Source organism: Podarcis melisellensis (genome assembly GCF_964234715.1).
Source record: "Podarcis melisellensis genome assembly, chromosome: 9".
In the NCBI taxonomy this organism is placed as follows: Eukaryota; Metazoa; Chordata; class Lepidosauria; order Squamata; family Lacertidae; genus Podarcis; species Podarcis melisellensis.
Genome location: NC_138541.1, coordinates 1,136,552 through 1,152,040, shown reverse-complemented (window position 1 = coordinate 1,152,040; position 15,489 = coordinate 1,136,552). Strand labels below are relative to the sequence as shown.

Sequence of the window (15,489 nt, the reverse complement as noted above, 5' to 3'; positions counted from 1 at the left end):
AGGATCCAGAAAAGGGGTGTGCCCAGATCAGTTAGGTTTTCGTCACACAGAGGGAAGGAAATCCAGAGGCAGGAGTGGGCAACATGTGTGTCTCAGAAGCCATGCAACTAAAATGACAGGGGTTCTCCAGCGGGCACTGCGTCTCATCTTCCCCACTTTGCACATCTTCAGGCAAGTGACCTCACCTCTGTGACGGCTTCTCTCCAAAGCCAGCGGCCAAAGCAGCCAAGCTCCATCCGAGCCTCAACACGGAGGGACAAGGCTCACATTGAGTCAGGCCAATGGGCTGCAGCTATCAGATTCCTCGAAGGCCAGACCCCGGCCAAGTGCACTTTGCTGCGCACGCTGCGAAATGCGGCTAATATCTGGCACATCTCAGATCAGGAGAGGGACTGCAGTCAAAAGTGTAAAAGTGTCAGGCTTTTTTCAGCTGCTTTGAGTTGGCTGTAAGAAGCAATCACTGAAAGCTCTGTGCCAGGTGGGGCCCCTCCAGATGTTGTCGAACTACAACTCCCGCCAGCCCCAGCAAGCATGGCCAAGAGCCAGGGGTTCTGGGAGTTGTGCTTCAGTGACATCTGGAGGGCCAGGGGTTCCCCACACCTGAAATCACCGTTGACTCTTCTCTCCCCATTGCGGAGATATAACTGCTGTCTATCCAGACAGCACAACTGCACACAGAAATGTGATGTGTCCACTGTTAGCTGGATGTGCACATCCAAAATCAAGGGCCCCGGAAGAGGGCACATAAGCCAGAAGAAGGCCCCAAGCATCGCTCACCCTCTGCCTTGTGAACAGCCTTGAAACGAGTGCTGAATACCAATCATTTCTCTGTATTTAAAGAGACACAGGTGCATCCTGGAGGAAGAATGGCAATCCACAGATAGAACCACCAGCAACTGTCTGAATCACTGAGACCCAGGAAAGCTGGTTGCAGAAGAGCAGCAATGCACAGCCCCCAAAGCATAGACACAGGCAAGAAATGAACCCCAAGGAAGGAAGGAAGCGCAGGACACAGAAATGGCTGAGAAAGAGTGAATTAACTGAGAGGAAGAGGCCTTGGGATGGGTCCTGGTGAACCCACATGAACTTGTCTTTTCTCAAGTCAGAGCACTGACCCATCCAACTCATGGCTGTCCAGGCTGAGGGGCTCTTGCTCCCCAGGGTCTCAGGTGGGGCTCTTTGCAGCCCATCTTGGGAGATGCTGCCAGGGATTGAGCCCAAGTCCTCCTCCACATGACCCATGTGCTCTCCCAATGAGCTACAGCCCTTCTCATTGGTTCCTTCTCCCTCTTGCCCCGCCCAGACCGGCCAATCCCACACCTGTTTCTTTTGGATTTGAAGCAAAGGAGGAGAAGCCTTCGTTAGAATATAAAGTCATTCTCTGGAAACTCCCTCACCCAGGACATCCTCTCTAACCTCCTGGGGTTCGCTCCTTCTGCTCCCTTCCGCCCACCAATATCCCACCAGCAGTGGGCCTTGGAAACAGGGTGCCCTATGCAAGGCCAACATGTGAGACCCTCCCTGCCCATGGACTGTCTCGCCAGAGTGGTGCATGCTCTGGTTATCTCCCGCTTGGACTACTGCAATGCGCTCTACGTGGGGCTACCTTTGAAGGTGACCCGGAAACTACAACTAATCCAGAATGCGGCAGCCAGACTGGTGACTGGGGGCGGCCGCCGAGACCACATAACACCGGTCTTGAAAGACCTACATTGGCTCCCAGTACGTTTCTGAGCACAATTCAAAGTGTTGGTGCTGACCTTGAAAGCCCTAAACGGCCTCGGTCCTGAAGGTCTCCACCCCCATCGTTCTGCCCAGAAGCTGAGGTCCAGCGCCGCAGGCCTTCTGGCGGTTCCCTCGCTGCAAGAAGCCAAGCTACAGGGAACCAGGCAGAGGGCCTTCTCGGTAGTGGCACCTGCCCTGTGGAACGCCCTCCCACCAGATGTCAAAGACAAAAATAACTAGAAGAAGAAGAAGAGTTTGGATTTGATATCCCACTTTATCACTCCCCTTCAGGAGTCTCAAAGCGGCTAACAATCTCATTTCCCTTCCACAACAAACAGTCTGTGAGGTGAGTGGGGCTGAGAGACTTCAGAGAAGTGTGAGTGGCCCAAGGTCACCCAGCAGCTGCAGGTGGAGGAGCAGGGACGCGAACCCGGTTCCCCAGATTACGAGTCCACCACTCTTAACCACTACACCACACTGGCTCTCTAAATTTTTAGAAGACATCAGAAGGCAGCCCTGTTTAGGGAAGCTTTTAATGTTTAATAGGTTATTGTATTTTAGTGTTCTGTTGGGAGCCACCCAGAGTGGCTGGGGAAACCCAGCCAGATGGGCGGGGTATAAATTATTATTATTATTATTATTATTATTATTATTATTATTATTATTATTATTATTATTTGACACACTCCAGGCCTTGTGGTGCCTTGCCAAAGCCAGGTAAGGGAGGCCCTGGGTTTTGGGAAGAAGGTGCAAGGCTTTGGAGCCCTCCAGCCTCCCTCCCAAATGTGGGCAAGCACGAACTTGGTTTTGGGAAGGAGGCTGGAAGGAGGCCTTGCCCCTGCGCCCTGGGTGGGGCAACCAGTCGCATGGCCCTAAATCTGCCTCTGGTGGGAGCCTCGCTAGGACAGGGTGAGAAACCTGTTCAGGTCAACTCAAATCATTATTTTCAAACTCTTTCCCTGACTGTGCCAAGGGGTTGCTGGTGTTTGGACAGCAGCTGCTGGAGCCGCGGAGCTCTTTTCCCTTTTCCCTTCTGCCTGCTCAGTCTCGGGAGACTCACAGGCTGCTTGTGAACCAGTCTGCAAGAAGGAATTGCCGCTGTCTGCAATGGGAGCGATGTCACGCCCCTGTGAAAAACCAAGCCACTGGGTTTTGTGAGCCACAGGGCAGGGGCAAACTGGGGGCAGTGGGGGGGGGGAGAGAGCGAGAGAGAGAAATAAAGCCCTGGCGGCGGCTGCTCCCCAGATTCCATTAGCCCCCAACCCAAAGCGGTTATCGCAGGTCACTGACACTTGTTCATTCTAATGGCTTTTCCTGTGCCCTTATCAATGCGGCGCACAAAGCATCTCCCTTCGGCCGTTCCCTATGATCTCAGCCCCGTGTTTACAGCTATCTAACTCCACCAGGCACCGCTAGGTCAGCCAAGTCAGGACAGGAGGCGCAGAGACAGGCCAGGGCAGGCTGATGGGGCGCCTGAGATGAAGGAGGGGGGTGGAGAGAGACAGATGGAGACGGAGAAGGAGGAGAACATACGGAGAAGAAGCTCTGCTTTCTAGTTTTGCCAGTCCCGGGACACAGCTGTAAACAGCCACAATGTCCACAGAACCACTGAATTGCAGAGTTGGAAGGGGCCCAACCTTGGAAATGCAGGAAGGAAAGGGGTGGGCTGGGTCCCCACAAAAGGAATGGAGGGACAGATGGACAGAGAAGAGGTCTTGAGGGGATGTTTGAGCAGAGGCACGCCTGGTAAGACCCTCCAAGTAGGTCTACCATAGGATCAGGCGGAGGGTGGAAGGAAGAGCGTTACAGATGCTGATCATGAACTGGCTGCCCTCTTTCTACGCAAGGCACCCTCCATCAATCCCTTGGGTACATGTGGGGCAGTTTCATCGCGTGCCTTTGGCATCATCATGCAATGCTGCTGCCTTCCTGTTCCATGGTACCCCTACAATACTGGGAGGGAGGGATTAACCCCTCTTGCACACAAGGGGGACCCCACATGCACCACACTACCATTCCCCAAATGGTACCTACATGTCTGACCCAAACCAACAGATTGCCACTAAAGAACGCAAGAAGAGCCTGTTGGATCAGGCCCATGGCCCGTCCAGTCCAGCATCCTCTTCTCACAGGGGCCCAGCAGATGCCTCAATGAGAAACCAGCAAGAGCAGGACTCTCCCCTCCTGTGGTTTCCAGCAAATGAGATTCAGAAGCATTTCTGCCTCCAGTCATGGAGGCAGAGCAGAGCAGAGCGATCCTGGCTAGAAGCCATCCATAGCCCATGACTTACAAAAACATGAGGACGTCTGGTCCTCTGGCTTCGACACGAGCATCCTCATGCCACCCATTTTGTCAGAGCAAGGAGCCCCCTGCTCTGAGGCTCACGAGAGACAAAACTTGCCTGCTGCGGACCGGAGGGACCCTGAAAAGTGTGTGGTAGAGGCAGGGGGCCTGAGGAGCAGTCTGGGGGTGGGGGCGACCATTTATGGCGTTTGGCACCACCAGCAAGATAGGAGCCAGGGCAGGGGGAGGAGGAAGGGTCAGGGCAGTCTGAGATGGAGGCAGGCATGCAAGATGCAGCAGAGGAAGAAGAGACTCCTCAGGCGAGGGATGGCCCAACAGACCCTCCACCATTCCCCACCCCACCACCTTCCAGAACCAGGAGGGGCTTGAAGAGCAAAAATGGCTTTCCTAGAGGTGGAGCCTCAGGTTGTGTGTCTGTGACCCATCAGATGAGGGTCCATAAGCTGCAACTGCCCCACAGGGAGTAGAGCTGTGGACAGCTGCCTGGAGGCTAGAAGGCTGTGTACACATGTATAACTGGAGCATCGTGGAAGCTGCTGCGAGTGAGTTCTTGGCTGGTGGTGCGCAGCACCCTGCCGCTCACTCATAGAATCATAGAGTTGGAAGAGACCACCAGGGCCATCGAGTCCAACCCCCTGCCAAGCTGGAAACACCATCAGAGCACTCCGGACATATGGTTGTCAAGCCTCTGCTTAAAGACCTCCAAAGAAGGAGACTCCACCACACTCCTTGGCAGCAAATTCCACTGTCAAACAGCTCTTACTGTCAGGAAGTTCTTCCTAATGTTTAGGTGGAATCTTCTTTCTTGTAGTTTGGATCCATTGCTCCGTGTCCGCTTCTCTGGAGCAGCAGAAAACAACCTTTCTCCCTCCTCTATGTGACATCCGTTTATATATTTGAACATGGCTATCATATCACCCCTTAACCTCCTCTTCTCCAGGCTAAACATGCCCAGCTCCCTTAGCCGTTCCTCATAAGGCATCGTTTCCAGGCCTTTAACCATTTGGGTTGCCCTCCTCTGGACACGTTCCAGTTTGTCAGTGTCCTTCTTGAACTGTGGTGCCCAGAACTGGACACAGTACTCCAGGTGAGGTCTGACCAGAGCAGAATACAGTGGCACTATTACTTCCCTTGATCTAGATGCTATACTCCTATTGATGCAGCCCAGAATTGCATTGGCTTTTTTAGCTGCCGCGTCACACTCGGCTTGTAGGTATTGTTAAGGCACATTAGTCGATTTGATTCCCTATGACCCTGAGTGCTCACTGGAAGGACAGATCCTGAAGCTGAGGCTCCAAGACTTTGGCCACCTCATGAGAAGAGAAGACTCCCTGGAAAAGACCCTGATGTTGGGAAAGATGGAGAAGGGGACAAGGAGAAGGGGACGGCAGAGGACGAGATGGTGGGACAGTGTTCTTGAAGCTACCAGCATGAGTTTGACCCAACTGCGGGAGGCAGTGGAAGACAGAAGTGCCTGGCGTGCTCTGGTCCAGGGGGTCACCAAGAGTCGGACACAACTAAACGACTAAACAACAAAATGACCGAGAAGATCCTGAGCGAGGATTCTGCACCGACCAGAAGAGAGAGCGAGAGTCCTTGCTGGAGTCTGCTGTCCCCAGTCATGTGAGAGTCCACTCTCTGTTCACCACAGCCTGACCCTGGTTTGCTTCTGCCCCCCCCCCCCCCGCCGCCGCCTGCCCTTCCTGCCAAAGTTCAGCACTTCCTGGAAAGTCTCCATGCCTGTTTGATATTGTAAGTTGCCTCCGCTGGTGAAGGAAGAAGGATTTACAGGTGCCTGGCCCTGCCTCCAAGACCATGACCGAGCGCTGACCTTGTGTTACAATACGTGAACTCCTACCCTGCTGATAAGGAGGACTGGCAGATAGAAGCAGGATTTTTTTTCCTTTTTCAAATAATCCTTTGGGAACTTACAAGCTGCTCAGCCATAAAAGTGAGGTGACAGGAAGGTCGGGTTCACTAAAAATAATAAATATTGCTGTATTTATTCAAAGTGGGCCTTTTCAACTGCAGGCTAAGCACTTAGATAACGCTATTGTAAATGACAAATATTTGCATTTCTTAGAACTGTTACGTTATGATCCTTCCGGCCGGAGCCGATGTGAACATTTTCTCTGGTGCCTGCCTGGCCGCTGAGACCGCACACTCCGACAGCACAGCCTCAAAAGCTGCTCAGGAATGAGCCACCGGTCAAGGGAAGTGGACAGCTGCCCTCCCAGGTCATTCTCAGGCCAGGCTCAATTGCTGTGCGATACACACCGTGGGGAAGGACCCCTTTGGTTCTCTGCCTTTTGACTGAAAGCAGATTTGTGCATTCTTGACATCCATTCTTTAGAGGCTGTGTCCCAAGGGGGCACCCCCAAACAGGGAGATGTACCCGTTAGTCGGCCTCTAGAAACACATGCAGAAAAACCTCTGTGGTCCTGTATTCCACGGTGGGCAAGCTACCAGACCGTGCACTTTGAGATCACATGGAAGGAACGAAGAAGGAACTTGGATTTAGCTCAGAGTTCCACCTCTGGCCCAGGGCTTAAGGCTTCAGGACATTAACAGAGATGCTCAGGAACTTTGGCACCTGCGAGACACACCTTCACCTGCTCAAACTGCAAGAGTAACACAGTCTTACTGTGGTCTAAACCACTGAGCCTCTTGGGCTTGCCGGTCAGAAAGTTGGCGGTTCGCATCCCTGTGGTAGAGGGGGCTCCCATTGCTCTGCCCCAGCTCCTGCCAACCTAGCAGTTCAAAAACATGCCAGTGCAAGTAGATAAATAGCTACTGCTGTGACGGGAAGGTAAATGGCATTTCCATGCGCTCTGGTTTCCATCACGGTGTCCCATTGCCCCAGAAGCAGTTTAGTCCTGCTGGTCACATGACCCAGAAAGCTGTCTGTGGACAAACGCCGGCTACCTCAGCCTGAAAGCGAGATGAGCGCCATACCCCATTGTCGCCTTTGACTGAACTTAACCGTCCAGGGGTCCTTTACCTTTCAGAGGATTAAAAGAGGAGCCCACGAGCAGAAGGTCAGAAAAGTCCCTAGGAGTAGCAACATTAGCACCCTGGAGGGAAAATGCACCATACCACAATCTTAACAGAAGCACAATACCCCCGGGAGGAAAGCCATGGCCCGCGAGTGTCATTCCTGAACAGGCACAGCATCCTGTGTTGGGGGGGGGGTCCCTCTGGCCAGTGAAGGGTCTTCAGGTGCCACTTGGTGAAGGAGAATCCACCCAGATCCCCCCTCCCTTATACAGCAAGACTATTTCGAACGTTAACATTTAGCCCCTGCACAATTTTGGCCATTTCCCTGTTACGATTGCTACTGTTTGGGGATGGGACACAATAGCAACTGACTTGAGCCGAGTTCCACCCCACCCCACCCCCCTCCTCACAAGAAGAGGCTTTAAAACTCCAGAGCGACTCTACAGTCTTGCCGTAAAAGTTTCAATGGGACTTGAGAGGTTGTTTGGCCTAAATTATGCTGGATGAGTCAGACTTGCCTTTGAAGAATGTGTCAGACGCAGCAATGTCTGCCTCCCGGCAGGAATGCAGGACGGTAATCAGCATGTTTGCTATAACACAGCAGGGACTTTATGACAGGAGGCAAAAAGGCAATGGCTACTTCTCCTAGAAGCATGACTCTGAGGAAGAGGGGGCAATCCCTCGGATGGGACCCATTCCCTGAGGACAAGGAGCCATGCTCTCCTGCAGAGGATACTTGGAGGGGTCCCAGCAGTGGGAGATTTTTAAGGTGGATAAGATAGTTGGGTGTGTGATGGGCACACAGGCCGCAGGGTGAATTTGCTGCCTGGCAGGAAGACTGTGGGTGTCGCTCATTGCCTAGACAGCCTGGTAGATACTGCTGTGCAGAAGACAGTGGACCTGGTGCACACTGGTACCAACGACATGGGGAATTGTACTCTATAGTTCCTGGAAGCCAGAGTGAGGCTGCCGGGTAGGATCCTGAAAGCCGGGTGCTCCAAGGTAGCTTTCTCTGAAATGCCACTGGGTCTGTGTGCAGAGCCAGCAGACAGGGGCAGCTATGGAGTCTCAATGCGTGGATAAGACGATGGCGTCAGGAAGGGAGGGGAAGGGGTCTGGATTTGTTTCTGGGGCAAGCAAGGCCTGTGCATAAGGGACGGGCTCCACCTGAACCAGGACGGATCAGACCGTTGGCGCTTAAAATCCAAAAGGTGGCAGGACAGCTTTTAGACTTAATTGTGAGGGGTGGGGGGGATAAGAGCTGTGGAGGGTCCAGATCAGAAGAAATCTTGGGATGGAACTGAAAAAAATATGAAAATTTGAATGGGGGAGTTGTAGAACTAGGCGCTGAGAGTGTGGGGCCCAGGAGAGCAGTAATGATGCTCTGCAAATCTATGGTGCAGCTGCATTTGGAATGCTGGGTATAGTTCTGGCTGCATCTCTTCAAGAGGACTTGGAAAAGGTTCAGAAAAGGAGAACCAAAATGGTCAGTGGGGTGGAGAACCTCACCTTTGAAGAAAGGTTATAGCATTTGGGACTTTTCTCTAAACTAAGGTCCCAAGAGGTAGCTCAACCAGTAGAACATGAGACTCCCAAGGTTGTGGGTTCAAACCCCACATTCGTTGAAAAGATTCTGCATTGCAGGAAGTTGGACTAGATGATCCTCATGGTGCCTTCTAAATCTGTGATTCTATATCCATGATAAAAAGTCATGTCAGAGGAGACATGATAAGACTGTACAAAATTATGTGTGCCATGGAGAGAGTGGGCACAGATAACAGTAGAGCTCATGGGTATCCGACCAAGTTGAACGTTGGAATATAAAGGGCAGACCAAAGAAAGAAAAGACCCTTTCCTCTCAGACAGATCATATTAATCTATGGAACTGGCTCCCACAAGAGGCAGTGATGACCACCAACCTGGATGGATTTAAAAGAGGATTAGACAAATTCCTGGAGAGGGCTATTGAGGGCTCCTAACCAGGCGGCTCTGCTCTGCCTCCACGGCCAGAGGCAGCAATACCTCTCAATGACAGTTGCTGGAAACCACAGGAGGGGAGAGATGCTCTTGTTCCCAAGTCCTGCTTGCAGATTTCCCATTGTGGCATCTGATTGGCCACCGTGAGAAGAGGACCCTGGACTAGGTGGGCCACTGACCTCATACAGCCTGTTCTTCTGTTCTTATGCGATCCCAGAAACAGAGCAAACCAAAGGTGATTTGGCTTTACCAAAACTAAAAATGCAGCAAAAAATGGCCCCCATACCTTCCAAATCACCCTTTGTCAGGAAAAAAAGAATAATGTTTTATGCAAAACACACCAAATAAAATCTACAAGAGAGATGGGGCTGGTAATCACCTAGCAACTTCTCAAAGATTCCAGACCATCTTTTGACATTTTTCCTACAACAGGTGGAGGAGAGATGGCAGATCACTTACCAATACTGAATAGATGTGCAGACAGCGGTAGACGGGGGAGAAGTCCACCAAGTCCTGGGCACCGGGCACCTAAGGCGATATGAACAGAAGCACACAGCTGAAACATGGATACATTTCTGGTGACACGTACTAGGCTGAGTGGTGGGGAGAAAGAGGAGGTGAGAAGCTGTGGTGGAAGTCAGGAGGAAGGCAGAGAGGTCACAAATCAAGTCCTCCAGAAATGGCTCTATCGGGGGGGGGTATAGGAAGTCCACCCTACGGCTGGTTACATTACCACCTACGCAGAAAGAAACCTGTGTGTCAAAAGCCCCACAGATTGTCACGGGTTGTCAAACTTCTCGTCGTTCACCTCAACCTCCAGTTTGGAGAGGGACAGGACAAGGCGGGGAAAACCAGGAGGCAAAGCAATCTCGGGGAATGTCATTCCACAAGGACTGACCCTTGGAGAAATTAAATGCCGGCAAAAGCAAACCTGAAGGAGCATCTCCACCCCCATCGTCCAGCCCGGACACTGAGGTCCAACTCCGAGGGCCTTCTGGTGGTTCCCTCCCTGCGAGAAGTGAGGTTACAGGGAACCAGGCAGAGGGCCTTCTCAGTGGTGGCACCCACCCTGTGGAACGCCCTCCCATCAGATGTCAAGGAGATAAACAACTATCTGACTTGTAGAAGACATCTGAAGGCAACCCTGTTTAGGGAAGTTTTTAATGTTTCATGTTTTATCTCTTCTTCTTTTTCTTCTTCTTCTGTTGGGAGCCACCCAGAGTGGCTAAGGAAACCCAGCCAGAAGGGCGGGGTATAAATTTTTTATTATTTATTTATTTATTTATTTATTTTTATTATTATTCTGTTTGGAGCTGCCCACAGTGGCTAAGGAAACCCAGCCAGATGGGTGGGGTATAAATAAATTATTAGTATTAGTATTAGTATTAGTATTAGTATTAGTATTAGTATTAGTATTAGTATTAGTATTCTATTGGGAGCTACCCAGAGTGGCTAAGGAAACCCATCCAGATGGGCGGGGTATAAATAAATTATTATTATTATTATTATTATTATTATTATTATTATTATTATTATTATTATTATTATTATTATTATCCAAGTTTGGTCAGCCCAGCAGCTCCCAGGAGGTCATGAGGAAGGATTCTGTCACTTCGCCTGCACCGCCAGAGACCTACCTGGAAGTGCCAAGGACTGAACCTGGGCAGGTGATCTACCAATGGGCTACGGCCCTTCCCCATTGGCACAACCCTTCCCAAACTTAATTCTGACAGGCAGGAAGAAAGGCTCCTGCTCCCCAAAGAACTTCCTCCCTTGCTGACGCACCCTCTCGGCACCCCCTGCTCCAACGTCAGTTTCATCACCAAGGACAGCACCCACTGCCGGTTCCTGAACGGAGTCTCACTTTTGCACAGGTCGGTCCTTCTCGGGTCCTTTGTTGCCAGCGCCCTCCTCTCACGTGAGTCAGAGATCAGGAGCAGCACCCTCTCCGTCACTGCCCCAGCTCTGTGGGAAGCTCCCCACCCCTAAGCCCTGACCAAAGGCACAGGATGCCCTGACCGAAGCCACCACCTCTCCAGGTCTGGTCAACACCTGAAGGGAAGGACCTGTTGGGAGCCACATGGGCTCTGCCATGGATTCGTGATGGGAAGAAAGGTGGAACGCCAATTTAAAAAACTCAGCGAAGTCAATAGCAAAGGTCATCTGCTCATGAAGGTGGCTGGAGAAAGGGGGAAATGTAGCTGCCCTCTGACACTGCTGCTGGAACAATTAGAGCTTTGGAGTTTGCCTTTTATGGCATCGCATTATTCTAAACTCACGTTGTGAACCCCCTTTGATGGCCAAGCTCTAGGGGAAGGGATGCGGCTCAGCAGAAGAGAGAGTGGCTGCTTGCATACCTATATTCCTGGCCCCTCCAGTTTCAAAAGGGTCAGGGAGCAGGAAATGCAAAAGGCTTTTCTCCGCCTGAGACCCCAGAAAGCCATAGCCAGCAGGCGATCTTGGGCAGCTTCCTGGGCTTCCAAGGGTGGGACCCTTGCTGAGGGTAAAGGGTGCAGCTCAGTGGCAGCTATGCCAGCTGAGCTAGACCAGCCTTTGCAACCTGCTGCCTTCCACACACAACTCCTGGAATCTGAAACATCAGCTGAGGGCGACTGGCAGGGGTTGTAGCCCAAAGCACCAGGCTGGCTTGGTGCAAGGCAGCTCCCCAGTGCTTGAGAGCTGCAGGCAGGCATCCAACCACCTCCTTCGCGGGTGGCACTCTGATACAGCGCCTCACTTTTGGGTCATAAAACAGAATCATGGAATTGCAGAGTTGGAAGGGGCCCAGAGGGTCATCTACTTCAACCCCCTGAGATGCCTCCTGCAATGGGTCAAGTGGTGGTTTTTCTGACTAATGGCTTCCCAGGGGCCACACAGCTCTGCCTTCCTCAAATGCAACAGCACCCACACATTTCCGCTGCTGTCCAGTCTCAGTCAGACCTTTCTCCACCTGGCAACTGATTCCTCCTAGATTCGCTGCACCACAGCCAATCCAACCCTACACCTCTCTTCCTCCTCCTCCCTCCCCCTGCTGGAGAAAATGCTTTGAATCCAAACCACTTTTCTGAAGAGGGGAGAAGCTGTCCTCTTCTCAGGAGCACTTTCCCCTCGGCAGACCCCTCAGCGGGTGGCGGGGGAGGCTCCCTGTCGCATTACAACAACCCTCTTTGAAGGCACCAATCAGCTGGCTGCTACAGAAAGTGCATTTTCAGAGGAGGCTGCTGTAACCACTAATCAGCTGTCCGTGAGACTTCCGCTGAACAATGGCAGGTGCCAATCATCTGGTGCCTCTGTGACATCAGGGGACTGACCTGTGAGGGTTCCCATCCGCCTTTCGGAGTTGGCCTGCAAGGGGTGGGGAAGGGAGGATCTGACCCACTAGCCAGACCGAGCTCTCCACCCCGCCGTGGGGTCTATCCTTATCTGTACACGGCTCTGGGTGAGGCACCTCAGCTCTCCAGCAACCTGGAAACTGAGGCTCGGTACAGAGAAGGGATTTTTAAAAGCAGGGTAACTTTACAGAGACTTAGGTTTTACACTCTGGACAAGCACGTATGCATAGATCCCTTGGTTTTCCATTCATTTTCTTCAAAAAATACCAGATACCGTTGGTTGACTCTGGAAAGAGAAGGGTATTCCTTTGCCCTGGAAGGGGAGTCCCCCCAGCCATCTTCTGGCTGTCTGAGAGAATTGCAGCTGTCAGGCTGCAATAGGAACAGGGGGCAACTGAAATGGGGGTGGGGGCGGGAGAGAAGGAAGGGGCTGCTTCCCTCTTGGAACCAAAGTGCTCACCAATAAACCTTGAATGTCCAGGGGGCACAAAGAGCCAGTTTATCAGCCTTGCACTGACAGCCACCTAAGGCACACCCCGGGGGCCCACACCCCCCTAGTCCAAGGGGATGGCTTCTCTCCGCCCTAGAGGGCTGGCACACCAGGCGAGCCACGTGGCAACCCCACCTCCGCTTGGCAGGCACTTGCCTCCTCATCCTCCTCTTCGTCTTCGACATCCAAGATCCCAGAATCCTGCTCGGACGTTGGGGTCGTGCTTTTGACCTCTGGCTCCGATCCTGCAGAAGCATCCTTCTTGAACCGCCGGCCACCAGCTTTCGAGGGCTGAGACACCACGTTGCCCAGGTTCCTTTGCTGCTGGGCCTAAAAAGCACAAAACAGTTGGGGGAATTAAGTCCTGCCGCCATCTTATTCTGGAACGGATGCTTGTGCCCCAAACGCCACGCAAGCGAGTCAACTTCTGCATTTACCTTCCATTTCTAACCCTCCCGGGAGGCTGTGCCGTTCCATCCATGGCGCCTCCTTCCACAAATCATCATCCTAAGCCCAGCGCCCTTGCCAGACTGATCGGTTTACAGCCAGCTGCCTTGAGGATGGCCCAGCAGCCATGTGGCAGCCGTCGCCGGATCCATTAAGGACCAAGAGTTACTTTGCTTTTGGATGTGTTCCCCTTTTCATCCCGTGTCAGTAAAAGCCTCCCACATCTGGACCCCAGAGATCCATGGAAGCATTCTTCCCGCAGCACCCTGGGAAATCTGAATTGTGCACAGTTGATTGACGCCGTCTGCAAAATGTATTCCGCCAAGATGCTCAGATCAGGATTACCCCAAAGGCTCAGCCTGACGGGGGGGGCAACCTGGCAGGAAAAGGCCCTCCCCCCTCCTCCCGTTTCCCCAAATTAGTTCATAATCCTAATGTTTTAATCTGTAGGAAGCCCAGGACAAGGGGGCGTTGGGGAAGGACAAGCCGGCAAGGAGCTGGGGGGTGGGAAATTTCATGACTTTCCTTCTTTCATTTTTTAATGGAGGAGAAACATGCCATTGAGCTCTGCAGCTCAACTGACAGCCTGAAAGGGAGCAGGGATTTTCTCGTTAGATAACACCATATCCATGACAGAAGGGAAAATCCACCAGCCTCAAATGTGCATGTGTGCACTGACAGAGTCTATATAGATGTGACTGGAAGGGGATTAGGATGCAGAGACAGTCTTCAAAAGCCCAGCTTGGAGGGAGCCGAAGGGGGCAAGCCCCACTCTTCACTCACATCTGAAACAGCTGGCTGCAGCACTGCACTTTAGGATGCTGAACAGGGAGAGGGAGGTGGGAGGAAGAGACTTCAAGCTGTGCCCGCAGGAATCCCATGGTTGCAAGGGGCCTCGAGGGTCCAGGACTCCGCTGCTGGCCACCCCATCCCACCCATGGGATGGGGAGATGCCCTGCTCTCCAAAACGGGAACTGACTGGGCATGACCACAAGCAAGGAGGGCCAACTGCAATCCCAGGAGCCCTCCCAGGGCAAGGGAGCAAAGGATTCCCCATGCAAAGGGAGAACGTGTCATTCAGCCGCAGCCGGAGGAGATGGCACAGCTTGGAGGCAAGAAGACCAAGCAGTCCCTTGTGACCACACAGCACAAAACCCTCAAGGGGTCAGAGGCAGCAGCAAATCCCTCCTCCTCCTGATCAAAGTGCTGCCCCTGGAACAGGGCAGGCGGAGTAAAGTGTGAGGACTACAAAGGCAAAATGAGCATCTTTGAACAGACCAGAGGGTTTGCAGGCCTTGGAACCCCACTGACGCCTTCACCGCACCTGGATCGTCACAGTAAAATGTTCTCATATGAGGCGAACGAAGCAGCTTTCGATAGCATGTGGGTGGGTGCAAGCGGGTTCACGCAAACCCACAGAAATAACCAACAGCCACAAGATCAGGGCGAAATCACCCAGGGTGGGTGGGTGGGTGGTGTGGAAGTGGGGGGGGGGGGAGAGAGAGCTTTCACTGCAAGGTACTAATGAAGACAAATCTTTAGCTGTTCCACACGCTGGAGTCCCACCGAAGTCAAAGAGGATTTAAGCGTTCCCAAACTCCGCCTGGAAGTCTGCCCAAAAGCTAACAGCATTCTCAGAGGTCAAAGTCAGTGCGAAAGCACGTCCAGTCCAGATGGAGAGACCGGTCGGGACCCTGGGCAGCCAAGTCCCTTGTGCCACGGCACAGCCCTGACCTCTAGTGGCAAAACGCAGCAGGCTCTCCTGCAACCAGTTCCCCCTTTATGCAAGACACACACTCAAGTCCACACAGACAGGGGTCCTTCTCCCCTGCCAAAAATCAGCACGGGGATGGGCTGCCCTTACCTCTAGAGCGCTGAGCAGCCTCTCTCCATCTTACCTTCCTGGCCCCACTGCCTCCTGCATCCTTTGATTCTGGCACCATCAGCCACCCAAGCACCTCCTGCTCTCAAGAGCATCTCCCGGTTCTCCTTCACTGCCCCTCCATGTTGCCCTCTCTCCCAGCAGGGCCACAAGGCTCGGCCCTGGCTCACTGCACATCCCCAGGCCCACTTCAGGGAGAGGACGTGGGTGCTCGGAGCCCTGAACAACTTGGGACCCAGGTACCCGGAGGACCGACTCTCCCGACACCCGCCTGACCCTGGGCTCACATCTGCAGGGGAGGCCCTTCTTCTGGCCCCGCCAAAGGGGCAAGCGC

General features: G+C 52.8%; 1 protein-coding gene across 1 annotated transcript in view; it reads right to left on the bottom strand.

Moving 5' to 3' along the window:
• The window catches only part of EXOC6B (exocyst complex component 6B), a 213,486-nt gene that overhangs the window by 94,560 nt on the left and 103,437 nt on the right, over nucleotides 1–15,489 (bottom strand). Inside the window, exons 7-8 of the mRNA XM_081924938.1 lie at nucleotides 12,983–13,156; nucleotides 9,464–9,532 (exon numbers count right to left, since the gene is read on the bottom strand). Coding sequence (XP_081781064.1) covers nucleotides 9,464–9,532; nucleotides 12,983–13,156 — 243 coding nt within the window. The remainder of the gene's footprint in view (nucleotides 1–9,463; nucleotides 9,533–12,982; nucleotides 13,157–15,489) is intronic.